The sequence below is a fragment of the Chiloscyllium punctatum genome, chromosome 44 (assembly GCF_047496795.1).
Source record: "Chiloscyllium punctatum isolate Juve2018m chromosome 44, sChiPun1.3, whole genome shotgun sequence".
NCBI classification, from domain to species: Eukaryota; Metazoa; Chordata; class Chondrichthyes; order Orectolobiformes; family Hemiscylliidae; genus Chiloscyllium; species Chiloscyllium punctatum.
In genome coordinates, this window is record NC_092782.1 from 18,550,940 (window position 1) to 18,566,314 (window position 15,375).

The following is a 15,375-nucleotide window of genomic DNA, read 5'->3' on the forward strand; positions in this document are numbered from 1 at the left end:
ACAGTCGAACCCAAGCAGCTGGTGCTGTCAAGTAGCAGTGCTACCCACTGAACCACTGAGTCCTTGCAAGTATGCAAGTGTGGACAGTTTTGCTGCCATTACTACCATCAACTATGGACAGGAGCTGGCAGCACGTGGGAATATTACTGGACTGGTAATTCAAGGGCATGGATAAATGCTCCAGAGACATAGGTTCAAATCCAGCCATTGCAGCCAGTGGAATTTAACTTCAATTCTGAAAAAGATCACTGGACTCAAAATGTTAACTCAGATGCTGCCAGACCTGCTGAGTTTCTCCAACAATTTCTGTTTCAGGTTTCTCCAGTCCTTTATTTTATTTTATTTTATTTTAGAAGTTACGTCTGAGCTGTACTGGTTAGGCCTCAGCTGGACTACTGTGCCCTGTTCTGGTCACCACTCTGTAGTAAGGATGTGATTACACAGGAGGGGCTGCAGACGAGATTTACCAGGATGTTGCATGGGCCGGAGCTTTTCAGTGATGAAGAGAGGCTGGTTAAGCTTGAGAGCTATTTTCTTTGGTGCAGTTGAAGTTAAGGGGGACCTGATAGAGGTATATAAGATCAAGAAGGGCATGGTCAGGGTGGATAGAAAGCAGTTTAGTAGATCACAAGGGAGCAGAATTTTAAGATGGAAGGCAAGAGGTTGAGAAGAGATTTAAGGAATTCTTTTCATCCAGAAGATAGTGGAGGTTTGGAATGGAGGGGAATTGAGACAGGAAATCTCACAACCATTAAAAAGTGCTTGAAAGAGGACTTGAAGTGTCATAACATTCACGGCTGTGGGCCTAATGTAGGAAATTGGGACTAATATAGACTTAGAGTATTTTATTTTGTCGGTGCAGGCACAATGATCTAAAGGACCTCTTCTGGTTCAATGATTCTCAAGGGAAATTAGGAATGGACTTTAAATGCTCACATGCCATGAATAAAATATTAGGAGCCACCATTTCTGTGAGTTGGTCACAAGTCTATGGATTAGGTTTCAGATCATTTCAATGGCAGCCCATTCACACATTAAAAAGCAAGTTAAAGAGGTTTGAATTTTGAGTTGTTGTGTGAGTAATTTGAGACAAACATGGGTTAAGTGTAGCAGGCTGGAGAGGAACATACTCGATGCAGTTTAGGAAGGGGGTCGGAATTTAGTTGAAACTTAGAGAAGACTGAATGGCCTGGATAGAGTAGACATTGGGAAGATGTTTCTATTAGCAGGAAAGATTAGGACCCGAGGGCACAGCATTTGTGGAAAGGGAAGACCCTTTAGAACAGAGAATGAGGAGAAACTTCTTCAGTCAGAGAAAGGTGCATCTGTGGAATTCATTGCCACAGAAGGCTGTGGAGGCCAGGTCATTGAGTATATTTAGACAGAGATACATAGGTTCTTGATTGTCAAGGGGCTCAAAAATTACAGGGAGAAAGTGGGAGAATGGAGTTGCGAAACAGCAGCCATGATTGAATGGTGGAGCAGACTTGATGGGCTAAATGGCCGAATCTCTGCTTCTACTTCTTATGTAATTTTGAATCTGCTGTTAACAAGTTGCCCAACATGATGGGATTTCCTCATCTTGTGTCTTGATTTGTTGCAGACAAACCGATAGTGATAGATCGGATTGATTAGCCAACACCTCCATCATTAATCTGAGCTCAGAGTTCCAAAGAAGAGTCATAATGAACTCAGAATATTAACTTTATTTCTCTCTCTACAGATGCTGAGTTTCTCGAGCAATTTTGGTTGATCTTTCATTATAATTCTATTAGGTGACCACCAAGTAGGTAATTCATTAACTTGATGGAGTTTGGTTTTACTCATTTAGAAATTCCTGTGTTAAACTGAATTTTGCAGTTGCTTTCATGCCTCCAATGAAAGAGTGTGAACAGATTTTGCTTTTAACAAGACTATTTTAGCGAAAGGTCACCATATCACCTGGTAAGTTTTATTTATACCTCATTGATAATAGGTTAAAGCAGTGAAAGGTGAGCAGTATCAGGAAAGAGAGAAAAGAGTCACTCCCAAGTCTACAGTCTTAGCAAAGTATGGAATGATGAGAATGGCAACTTAATGCACTTTATATGGTATGATCTGCTTGTACTGCACACAAAACAAAACTTTACACTGTACATGTGACAATAACAAATCACATCAAATTAAATCAAATATTTCTTACCCACTGCTGTGGAGAGGATAACATTCTCTTGCAGCTCTCTATGAAAATAAAAGGCTTTAGTATTGAGGAGAGCAATGGAATGTGAACAAAAGTAGCATCACATTAGAACATACTCACCTGAGCTTCTCAGTGGGGATAACAGTCCTGGAAAACTTCCCGAAACCTGTGTTTATTCCATACACCACTGTAAATTGAAACAAATTATAGGTAACGGCATGCACAACAAACACAGGTTAATTCTAAATTTGCTCCATAAAATCTCTGTTGATTATCCAATGATTTCACACACTGGATGGCAGAACATGCATCAAAATTCAAGTCAATTTATCACACACAAGTTTTAAGTGAAATAATATGTCACCTTGTTCTTTATTGATGATTTTTTCTACAAGGTCCCTTGATTCATTGACCCTCCTTTCAGCTTCTGGGGTAAGCTAAAAGATACAGGCATTTGTGTAATACATGTTGTGGTATGTTTTTGTAGACCACTTGAAATGGGGGTGGATTTCTATCTTACCTTGATTTTGTAGCATGCTTTACCGAGCTGAACAAGCTGTTCTGTCGTTAAACTATTTCCATCCAAGGAAATGTACTATGAACAAATAGGGAAAGATCATTCAAAAGATGAACTGAAATCTGCTGTCATAGACAAGTTATTATTGTTCTAGGTTCATCTTCACCAGAATTATCCTCTTGTTTGGGTTTGAGTTATAAAGAGAGACTGGATAGCCTGGGATGTTTTACACAGGAATGTAGGAGATTGAGATCTTATAGTGGTTTAGAAAATCATGACAGGCATAGATAAGATGAATAGCAAAGGTTTTTTTTTCCCAAAGTAGGGAAGTTCAAAACTAGGGGGTATATTTTTTAAGGTGAGAGGAGAAAGAAAAGGGACAACTTTTCTCACAGAAGGTGGTTCATATGTGGAATGAACTGACAGAGGAAGTAGTAGATGCAGGTATAGTTACAACATTTAAAAGATGTTTGGACATGTACATGAATAGAAAAGGTTTAGAAGGATATGGGCCAACTGCAGGCAAAGGAGACTATTTGTTTGGGAAATTTGTTCAGTGCTGAAGGGTCTGTTTCCATCATTTACTATATTGTGGTTGTCGTGATAGTGTCAAATCGTACAACCCCAGTCTGTGGATTCGAATCCCACCATGGCAGATGGTGAAATTTGAATTGAATTTAAAAATCTGGAATTAAAAAACTAACCAAATAGTAAGTCACTGTCAATTGTTGTAAAAACTCACCTGAACCACTAATGTCTTTTAAGGAAGGAAATCTGCTATCCTTCCCCAGTCTGGTCTATATGTTACTCCAGACCCACAGCAATGTGATTGACCCTTAATTGCCCTCTGAAATATCAAACCACTCAAATCATAGGGCAATTAGGGATGAGCAATACTGTAAATGCTGGCTCAGCCAATGACACCCACATTCAATGAATCAATTAAAACATTATTGCATATCAATGTTTAAATCTAAATCTCAAACAGGCATACATTTAAAGGGGGAATTCAAATGCCAAAATCACTCACCTGCTGAGGCTCCTGATATTGTCTGCATTTTGTTAAGAATATATACAATTAAATCATCAGCTCAGCTATTTACAATCTATACTCATGACTTAGACAAACTTAACATATTATATAAATTTGGATATGGGCCAAGTGCAGGAAGGCGGGACTAATTTATTTTGGGATTATGGTTGGTTTGGATTGGTTGGACTGAAGGGTTTCATGCTATATGACTCTATGACACAATAACGAGAGTACTGTATCTAAGTTGACTGACACAAGGCTGTTAGGGAGGATGCAGAGAGGCTGCAAAGGGATATATATTCAGGTTAAGTGAGTGGACAGCAAATTGGCAGATGGAGTGTAATTTGGAGAAGTATGAAGTGATTAACTTTAGTATTAAGAATAGAAAAGGAGAATTTCTTTTCAATGTAAGGAAGACAAATGTCATGTTTGCCCATTTATTACAAAGGGATTGGAGTGCAAGAAAGAAAACATTTTGCTACAACTGCACAGGATGTTGGTGAGACCACAGCTGGGCAGATGTTCCATTTCCAGTTTCATTTGAGCCCTTTTTCAAGAAAAACTTGATCAGCAGTGAGGGTATCTTCCTAGAGACTACATCAGTACTAATAAGTAGCTTATACCACCTATTTTCCATGGAATCAGCATTTTTATTGGAGTGTCAATCTGTTGTCATCCTTAAGTCTGATGCAGATGGAATTTCATGCTCCCTAATATTTTAACCAATCTGTTCCACATACTGTTTCACTGGGTACAACCTCTATGTAACATTACACATTTAACTGGACTGTGCAGAGTTTCTAACTGGATAGATATTTTAAAGATGCAATGATCTGAATAGACTAGTCCTCTGCTAAATCATTCAATAATTCCACAAGCTGATAACATGTAAAAATTACATTTGTCACACAAGGCATGTTCAATGAACGGAACTGATATAATGATAGAATAGTGGCTCCTTAAATGAAGTGATAGATGTTAAAATGAGAGGCTTGGAGGAACTTTCCAGATGGGCCAAATGGCCTTCCATATTTCAATTATCTGATAATTTATATGATTACACAAACTGAAATACCATTAGACAAAATCCTTAAAAATGATGACACTTAGTGAAATAGACTTTTATATTAATTACTGTTAAGTGCAACTTCTAAAAAAGAACAGGCACAAAGCAAAGCAATCCAAATCCTACAGTGAAACAACTGGAGGAGTTTCCATGAACATTTGAGATAAAACCAATGGAAAAGATACAAAGAGGCCATGTCAGACATCAGTGGATCAGGTTTGTCAAGTGTCCCCTTGGAGAACTGTGATGGAGAAAATGAGAACACCACAATTAATGATGGTAAAACCTGTCTGACTGTTGTCTTATGCAAATGTTAATGATATGAAAATGTATTCTGACATTATACAGTCACATGTTATTGAGACTCTGAGAGGAACGAACACCTTTAGGGGAGAGCTGTAAGTTTGTAAATGAAAATGCTCGCAGGAATTCTGGGTTGTCGGTAGGAACTCTTAGATGAGCAAGGACAGAGAGGCAGCAGACTTCAGGACTAAAACAATGCAGAGTTGATAAAATGTGGAGCTGGAAAAAACACAGCAGGTCAAGCAACATCAGAGGAATGGGAGAGTCGGCGTTTCAGGCGGGACACTTCATCAGGTCCGGGGAGGGGGAAGAGTGTGAGAAATAAATAGGAGGAGGGGGCTGCTGCGGAAGGTAGATCGGATGGCAATAGGTGGATGCAAGTCAGAGGTGATTGTGATTGATCAGTTGGAAGGTTGGAGTGGATAGCTGGGAAAGAAGATGGACAGGTTAGGTCAGGTTAAGGGGGTGGGGTGGAGAGAAGGGCTGGACCTGGGATGAGGTGGGAGGGTTGGGGAGATTTGGAAGCTGGTGAATTCTATATTGATGCCACAAGGTTGTAAGCTCCCCAGCTTCCAAGCTGTCCCACCACCAACCATCCCCCCTCCCCCCGCCTCATCCAGCCCTCTGGGAGGTCCAGCCCTCCCTCTCCTCACTGCCCTCCTTGACCTGACCTAACCTGCTCAGCATCTGCAATCCTCACTGTCTACAAGTTGGCTGAACTTGTAATATTAGAGTAGGCACAATGTGCAAAGACATGGGATTGTATCCATGGCAGCAACAAACTCTTTGGAGGCAATTGTGCGAAATGCTACAATACGTTTAATGCTACCAAATGTCCAATCTCAGTTATTCTAAACCAGTGAATGAAAGGAGAACATTAATGTTTATTTTGTCATGGAATTACTTGCCAATCTGGATGAAACTGTTGTTTTCTAGAATGCCCCCAATGGGTCCTCAGGATCCACAAGACTGAGGCCCTGACACCATCTGACTGAGAACTTTGTGTCATCTATGCAGTACAGATCACCACAGTACACTTACCTCTCTCTTGACAGCCTCACGTCCCAACCAGTGAATATTAAGAAAAGGGTCTTTACAGAGAATGACTATCCATTCCTGTCTCTTATGCACAGTGAATCAAAGCATTTCTACAATGATCATCTGAGTTTCTGGGGAGGATTTTCAAACATAACCCAATTATAATTTATAAAAGCTTCTGTCAATGAATAAATATCTTAAAACAGATCAGTTTTTGCCGTAAAATCTAATACTTTACTAATTACTTCAAATATTTATTTTCATTTAATCTGTGAACAACAGTTGGACAGAATCAGTTTGGTTTTAATTTATTCAGAATTAGGTTAAAACCTAATTTATTATATTTTGGGTGTTACCATTGACAGAGTTACTGTGACATAGCTTAAAATAACATGACTTTTGATTATCCAGTGAGGGGCTAAAGTATGTAAATGCTACAATCAGTTGAGGAGGGCCTTTAGGCTCCTCTCTTTTTAACCCTCTCTTTGTCAGTTGCACAAAAACAATTTTTCTCAGCATACAGCTATCACTTCAATTAAAACATAATTAACGAGGTCAAAATGTAGGAGTAGATTACGTGGTTTACTTGAGGGAAGAATTTTATAACTCAGTAACCCTGGAAAAAATAATAAAAATACAACTTTAAACATGTCACATGCAAATACAAGCACTAAGTTTATACACAAGAATGTAACTTCTATGGGGAGGAAGAATAGTCTGTACAGTTTATAAAACGTCGTTGACGCATTAGACTTTAAACCTGTTGCTTGTTAACTTGTCTTCTGTAGCAGTGCTGACATCTGTCGATCTTGGGTTCTTGGTGACTGGTTGTTCCAAGTTGCCTTTTCAGCAGACAATGACTTCAGCCTTGAGACACAGGCTTGTAGCGTCCTGGCTGTTATCAATACATTGATTTTCCGTACTTTGCTGCACAACTTATAGTCTTGTTCCTGTCTCTTCAACCAGCAGGTATAATCTGCAGACAACCTTTCTTCTGTCAATATGTGAATTTATCATGCAAGTGTTAATTAAACAAGAGGAGCACATTTTTGAACACTGATTCAGTTAGCTATTGTCAATCTTTAGGTAAGGTAATAACCTCACTGCATTCTCATTCGGTTTATTCCATCTGGGTTGTTTCAACTTTCGTCAGGTGATCACAGCAGCTACATTAGGTCAGTATGTGTCCATTCTCAAACCATTTTAGGCCATGAAAGGTTTGAGGTATAATAATCAGGTGATGGGAAAGTGAATATTAATAGTCCATTTTTTATTACAATCGTAACAATGAGTGCTGAAGGATTGCACCTGTTGATGAACATCACAACAGCATGTCTTTGAGACATTTGCTTTCTTAAAACAATATAAAGTGCTTCACAGAGGTAAAAAACTGACTAAGCTAAGAGCATTTCTAAAACCTTTACCAAAGAGATAGAATTCAAGAAATAAGAAAGTTAATGTTGGAAATAGACAGTCAAAGATTTAACCTTTCAACAAGACTGGGAGAAGCTGGAGATGGAACAGGTTTTGAGCAATCGAAGGTGGTGGGCTGGTGGGGGGGGGGGGGGGGGGGGGATGGTGGGGGGTGGAATTCAATGGAAAGTCTACAATCTGTCCTGTTGGGTAGCAGAGATGGTGGTGCTGGAAAAACACAGCAGGTCATGCAGCATCCGAGGAGCAGGAGAATTCCTGATGAAGGGCTTACACCCAAAATGTCGATTCTCCTGCTCCTCAGATGCTGCCCTATCTGCTTTGCTTTTCCAGCACCACACTGTCAACTTTGATCTCCAGTATCTGCAATCCTCACTTTCTCCTTAGGCAGGACTGTGGTAACTTTACCGTTAATGTCTACCTATTCCACCAGCTTTGAAGTATAGAGAGCAGGGGATGTCCAAGATACTAGAGTTGAGATATTTCATTCATCATATTGGATGCGCAGTGCCCGATTCCTGATGAAGGGCTTATGCCCAAAACGTCGAGTCTCCTGCTCCTTGGATGCTGCCTGACTGGTCGTGCTTTTCCAGCACCAGACTCTTCAACATCATAGTGGATGTGGGAAGATTAATGAGTTGGAAATGGAAACAGTCTCTCAGCCTCAGATAGTCCATGGACCAATAACTCAAAGGCATTCCGAGCACGTCCACACTTTTCTGAGTTGACTAGCATTGGAGGAGATAAAATACTTGTAATCACTCAAATTCAGCAATTGAATGTAAGCAGCTTGTTTTTGGAGATAAAGAAGTTTCAGTAAGAAATGTTTACAGCAAGAAATAGACTCTCTTAGTCCTTCAGATTCTCTTCTACACGAGGTGTAGCTTCTGCTTATTTGTCAGAAGAAGATTATCTCATTTTGCTTTGCAAATATAGGAAGGTATTTCATCACAACTACATTCAGAATAGAGGAGGTAATTAAATAATTCAAATTAAATGATTCTGTCATACTGATTTAGGCAAAAGGTACATGTCACTGAAGTGTGAGGGATTAAGGAAAGTGAGTGAAAGTAAATAATGGCACATATGGAAGAGCTGGGGGATCAGATTCAAATGAAACAGTCCAATAATGGGGATCATCAATTTGAACCTCCTACTGCTAATGGACTTTTATTCATTCTTCTTATATCTGGTAAGACCCAATTTATTGTCCATCCATATGCCTCTCATCCTGAAAGTGATGGGTCATTTTCTTGAACCACTGCTGTTCAGGTAGTCAAAGGCATTTCTTCCTTCCTCCCTTGGGCTTGTGACCCCACCAAACAAGCTCTTGTTTCCAGGACTTTCACTGATGATGTTTCCTCTGGAGGTCTTCCTTCAATCTCAGACAACCTTCTCATACCTCCATCTGAACACCCAGAAACAGGAATGCCCACTATTCTGTTTCTACACAACTGAGTGGGTTTCTTTCTATCTGATTCTAACTCTCCTTTTCTCCCCTTTTCCAGACTCTTCCCACCCACATCTGGAATTTTTTCACTATCTATCATCAATAGCAGTCTCTAATTTCCTAGCCCTAATCATCTCTTCTTCACTATTGGGTATCCATTTCATTGATGACACTCCACACCAGGAGACTTCCACCCTCCTTTTTTAAACAAGGGTAACTCAGTCACCATCCACCAGAACTCTCATTTACTGGCTGAACTTGGTTTTACATTAAACGTAACTTTACCTCTACTCACTTCTTGTAGATGGAAGATGCTGTGATGGGTGCCTGCACAGATACTGATTGTCACTGCTGTTTTGTAGTACACACAAACCATTTTTTTGATCCAGTCCTGCTCAGACTCTCTTTCTCACCTTGTACTTTCATACCTTAATACTGTACCTGTGTTGTTTCCTACTCTCCCCATAGAAAATTCCATCAAGAAAATAGATGAAGGCAGAGCAGTATATGTTGTCTATATGGACTTTAGCAAGGCTTTAGACTGGTTTGTAAAGTTAGATCCTAATGGGATCCAAGGAGAGCTAGCCAATTGGATACAAAATTGGTTTGATGGTAGGAGACAGAAGGTGGTGGTGGAGGGTTGTTTTTCAGACTGGAGGTCTATGACTAATGGTGTGCTGGTTCTACTGTTGATTGTTACTTACATAAATGATTTGGATGAGAATATAGGAAGCATGGTTAGTAAGTTTGCATATGACACCAAAATTAGTGGTGTAGTGGACAGTGAAGAAGGTGATCTAAGAGTACAACGAGATCTTGATCAACTGGGTGATGAGTAGCAGATGGAGTTTAATTTAGATAAATATGGTGTTGAATTTTGGGAAGACAAACCAGGGCAGGACTTAGTTAATGGTAGGGCCTTGGGGAGTGTTGGCAAACAGAGATCTAGGGGTGCAGGTATACACTGTAGTTCCGTGAAAGCCCTTTCACAGGTAGATAGGGTAGTGAAGATGTTTGGCACAGTTGTCTTCATTGCTCAGACCTTTGAGAACAGACATCACATGTTAAAGTTGTGCAAGACATTGGTGCATATAATTCTATTTGCTCTGAGGTAGGAAGGATGTTATTAAACTGGAGAGGGTGCAAAAAAGATTTACAAGGGTGTTACCAGGACTGGAGAGCTTGAGTTATAAGGAGAGGCTGGAACTTTTTTTCCCCTGGAGAATAGGAGGCTGAGATGTATGAAATCATGAGAGGCATAGATTAGGTGAGTAGCAAAGGTTTTTTTTTGCTCAGAGTATTGCATTTTGGTACAACAAACAAGGATTATACAAATACAATTAATGATAGGGCCTTGGCTACTGTTGTAGAACAGAAAGATCTAGAGGCTCAGATATATACTTCTTTGAAGTTTTTGTCACATATAGACAGGGTGGTTAAAAAAAAAAGGTGCCTAGCACGCTTGCCTTCATTGCTCAGACCTTTGAGTATAGGAGTTGGGAAGTCATATTGAGGTTGTACAGGAAGTTGGTGAGACCTTTTTTGGGATACTGTGTTCAGTCCTGGTTGCCCATTGTTAAACTCTAGAGGTTTCAGAAGAGATCCACCAGGGTGTTGCCAGGTTTGGAAATTTGAGCTATAAGGAGACACTGGATAGGCTGGGACTTTTATCACTGGAGTGTAGGAGGTAGAGAGGTGACCTTATAGAAGTTTATAAAATCATGAGCAGTACAGATAGGGTTAATAGAAACTGCAGATGCTGTAAATCAGAAACAAAAACAGAAATTGTTAATGGCAGTTGTCCTTTCTATAGGATGTGGGATTTCGAGACTAGGGGACATATTTTTAAGGCGAGAGGAGATTTAAAAAAGACAAACGGGGCAATTTTTTTTAACCTCAGGAAGTAGGAGGTGTGGTTACAATTACAATGTTTAAAATTTGGAGAAGTACGTGAATAGGGATTAGAGGGTTTAGAGGGATATGAGCCAGGAGTAGGCAGGTGGGACGACTGGTTTAGTTTGGGATTATGTTCAGCATAGACTGGTTGGATAGAAGGGTGTGTTTCCATGCTGTATGACTCTATGATTTCTGCCTAAGTAGCCTTTGTTGTGCATCAGGAACTTAAATAGTTCGAAATAAACAAAGTCAAAAAGCATGGCACTGGAAAAGCACAGAGTTCAGGCAGCATCGAAGGTGCAGAACAGTTGATATTTTGGGCATAAGCCCTTCATCAGAAATGTTAAGAATGATGAATGCTAGAAATCGAACACAAATTGCTGGAGAAACTCAGCAGGTCTAGCACCATCTGTGGAGAGAGGAACAGTTAAGAGTCCAGTGACCCTTCATCAGGACTTAAATTATGTTTTACAAATGACCTTCAAATGGCAGGGTTTCTTAGTGACTTTCCGGTGACTTCTCTATCATTGGAGCAAAGGAGCACCAGGGAGAAAGATTATTCTTAAATACAGGAGGCTCCACTGTTAGATTTGGAACAGAAGGAAAGTGTGGTAATGGAGATAGTTAACATATTAGATTAGATTACTTACAGTGAGGAAACAGGCCCTTCGGCCCAACAAGTCCACACCAACCCGCCGAAGTGCAATCCACCCAGACCCCTTCACCTAACATTACGGGCAATTTAACATAGCCAATTCACCTGACCCACACATTTTTGGATTGTGGGAGGAAACCAGAGCACACGGCGGAAACCAACGCAGACACAGGGAGAATGTGCAAACTCCACACAGTCACCTGAGGCGGGAATTGAACTCGGGTCTCTGGCGCTGTGAGACAGTGCTAACCACTGTGCCACCGTGCCACCCACATCCTTAAGCTCAAAGGAAATACAGTACCTATCAATATTAAAACCTCAAGATGTCTCAGAGAGGCATTAGAAAATGATAGGCACATAAGGAGACACTAGGATAGATGGCCAAAAACTTGGTTAGAGGTGGTGTTTTAAGGAATATTTTAAAGAAAGAAGCTGAAGGGTTAAAGGTTATCAGGGGTGGTCAGGAAAGGATCTTCAGATCAGTGAATGATGGAACAGGCTTGATTAGCCAAGTGGCCTACACCTGCTCCTATTTCCTATGTTGATATAGAAAGGCAGAGGAATGCAAAGAGGAAATTCTAAAACTTAGTGCCTAAGCAACAGAAAGCACAATGATCAACTGTGCAATAAATCCAAGGACATCTGAGGAATAATCAGAAGTATCTCTCAGGATTGTAGAGCTGGAGGAAGTCACAGAGATAGGGAGGAAGAATATCATGGAGGGAGTTGAAAATGATAAAAGAAAACACAAGACATTGCTAACCAGGAATCAACATTAGTCAACAAGAACAGAAAGGATGGGTGAATAGAACTTGGCACAAGCTCAAACAAGACCAGCAGAGTTTTGGATGACCTCAAATTCATGGAGCAGAACATGAAATGCTAGCCAGTAATGATCAAGTTTGAAAGTGAAAAGCGAAGATGGGTTTCATTTGCAGATCAACTAAGGGAAATGCAATATAGAGGTGAAAATAGGTAATCCTATTAATATATTCTGGATTAGTAGTGCTGGAAGAGCACAGCAGTTCAGGCAGCATCCAAGGAGCTTCGAAATCGACGTTTCAGGCAAAAGCCCTTCATCAGGAATAAAGGCAGTGAGCCTGAAGCATGGAGAGATAAGCTAGAGGAGGGTGGGGGTGGGGAGAGAGTAGCATAGAGTACAATGGGTGAGTGGGGGAGGGGTTGAAGGTCAGAGAGGAGAGGGTGGAGTGGATAGGTGGAAAAGGAGATAGGCAGGTAGGACAAGTCATGGGGACAGTGCTGAGCTGGAAGTTTAGAACTAGGGTGAGGTGGGAGAAGGGGAAATGAGGAAACTGTTGAAGTCCACATTGATGCCCTGGGGTTGAAGTGTTCCGAGGCAATAGCTCATTTTAGAGTCAAACATGCCACCAAGGTGGTATGCAGTTTGGAGGGTGGGTGGCTAGCTAGGGAACAGTTTACAATGGGGTAAACTCAATGGATTTGACTTTCCCAATACTGACAGATTTCTGCTCATTTAGTACTGAGCAGTGGTGAAGCAATCTCATGATTTAAAGATTGGAGGAGTTGGGACACAGAGAGTTACAAGGTTGTACTAGAGATTGTCAGTGTACGTATCAAAAACTTTTGTTTTTGGATGAAGTCACCCAGGAGAACATGAATTTGAAATCCACAGGGAATGTAGACAGATTCGCAGGGAATACCCTAAGGAGCAGGAAGAGAAGGCATTTCAAGTTTCTCTGGCTCTGATTTGACAGATAAGCCTGAAAATAGGTGAGTGCTATCCTCGCTATGTAATAATAAGTGGAAAGGCATTGGAGGAAAACTGTGTAATCAATGGTGTCAAAGACTACAACAGGTCATACTTTACAGACAATGTCCCAGACACTACCATCAGCATCCCTAGATATTTCCTATCCCATTGGCAGGGCAGACCCAGGGGTCACAGCAGTGGAAGACAGTCAGGAGGGAGTTGCCCTGGGAGGTCTCAACATTGACTCTGGATACCAAGAAATCTCAGACCTTCAGGTTAAATATTGGCAACGAAATCTCCCGCTGATTACCATGTATCATCCTCCCTTAGCCGATGAATCAATACTCCTCCATGGGGCAGCACATTAGTTCAGCAGTTAGCACTGCTGCCTCACAGTGCTGTGGACCCGACTTCAACTGTCTGTGTGGGTTTCCTCTGGGCGCCCTCATTTCCTCCCACAATCCAAAGATGTGCAGGTTGGGTGAATTGGCTATGCTAAGTGTTCAGGGATGTGTAGGTTAGGTGCATTAGTTTGAGTGGGTTTGAGTGGGATACTCCGAAGAGGGTTGGTGTGGACTTGTTGGGTGGACGGGCCTGTTTCCACACTGTAGGGATTCTATGATGATGTTGAGGAATACTTGGAGAAAGTACTGAGGATGGTAAGGGCACAAAATGTACTTTGGGTGAGGGATTTCAATATCCACCACCACGAGTAGCTCTGATCGAGTTGGTCAGATCCTAAAGGATATAGCTGCTAGACTGGGTCTGCAGCAAGTGGGAAACACATAATTGACCTCAGTCTTACCAACCTGCTGACTGCTGATGCATCTGTCCATGACAGTATCGGTTAGTGTGACTACAAAGAGTTCCTGTGGAGACAAAGTCCAGCCTTCACATTAAGAATATTCTCCACATTATGTGGCACTATGTGCTAAATGGGACAGACTTTGAATAGACCTTGCAACTCAAGACTGTGCATCCATGACATACTATGGGCCATCAATAACAGAATTGTACTCCATCACAATCTGTAACCTCATGGCCCAACATATCACCCACTCAATCATTACCATCAAGTGAGGGATCAAACCTGGTTCAATAGTGTGCAGGAGGGCATGCCAGGAGCAGCACCAGGTATGCCTAAAAATGAGGTGACAAACTGGTGAAGCGACCAAATGGGATTACTTGCATGCCAGACAGCACCAGCAGCAAAATGAAAGACAGCTTAAGTGACCCGGCAATCAACAGATCAGATCTAAGCTCTGCAAGTCTTGCGATATCCAGTTGGGAATGGTGGTGGACAATTAAACAACTCTCTGGAGACAGCAATTCCTCAAATATTCCCATTTTCCAATGATGGAAGAGTCCTACACACAAGTATAAAAAAATAAGGTTGAAGCATTCGCTGCAATTTTCAGCCAGAAGCACCAAGTGGATATTCCTTCTCAGTCTCCTTCAGCGGCCCCCAGTAGAACCAATACCAGTCTTCAGCCAATTTGATTTACTCTAGGTGATATCAAGAAACTGGAGGCACTGAATATTGCAAAAGTTATGGGTCCTGAAAATGCTTGCAATAGTACTGAAGACTTGTGCTTCAGAACTTGCTGCTCCCCTAGCCAAGCTGTTCCAGTAGTTACAACACTGGCATCTAACCTGACAATGCCAAAAACCAATAGATCACGCCCATGTATGTCCTGTACACAAAAAGCAGAACAAATCTAATGCTCAAATGGTTACAAGAGCAGGTCAGAGGTTGGGAATACTACAGTGAGTAACTCACCACGTGACTCCCCAAAGCCTGTCCATCATTTACAAGGTATAAGTCAGGAGTGCGATGGAATACTTACCACTTGCCTGGATGGGTGTAGCTCCAACAACACTCAAGAAGCTTGACACTGTCCAGGACAAAAGCAGTCTGCTTGATTGGCACCACATCCACAAATACCCACTCCCTCCATCACTAACACTCAGTAACAACAGAGGGTACTATCTACAAGATGCATCGCAGAAATGCACTGTGGACAGCACCTTCCAACCCACAATTACTTCCATTTGAAGTACAAGGGAACACCACC

The 15,375-nt window shown here is 41.2% G+C and overlaps 1 protein-coding gene across 1 annotated transcript in view; it reads right to left on the reverse strand.

The window, feature by feature from the left end:
- Positions 1-6,243, reverse strand: part of LOC140466778 (histidine ammonia-lyase-like) — a 39,390-nt gene extending 33,147 nt beyond the window's left edge. The window contains exons 1-7 of the mRNA XM_072562396.1: positions 6,140-6,243; positions 4,981-5,036; positions 3,727-3,748; positions 2,700-2,774; positions 2,544-2,616; positions 2,300-2,366; positions 2,183-2,220 (exon numbers count right to left, since the gene is read on the reverse strand). Coding sequence (XP_072418497.1) covers positions 2,183-2,220; positions 2,300-2,366; positions 2,544-2,616; positions 2,700-2,774; positions 3,727-3,748; positions 4,981-5,000 — 295 coding nt within the window. The 5' untranslated portion in view covers positions 5,001-5,036; positions 6,140-6,243. The remainder of the gene's footprint in view (positions 1-2,182; positions 2,221-2,299; positions 2,367-2,543; positions 2,617-2,699; positions 2,775-3,726; positions 3,749-4,980; positions 5,037-6,139) is intronic.
- Positions 6,244-15,375: the final 9,132 nt, after the last annotated feature.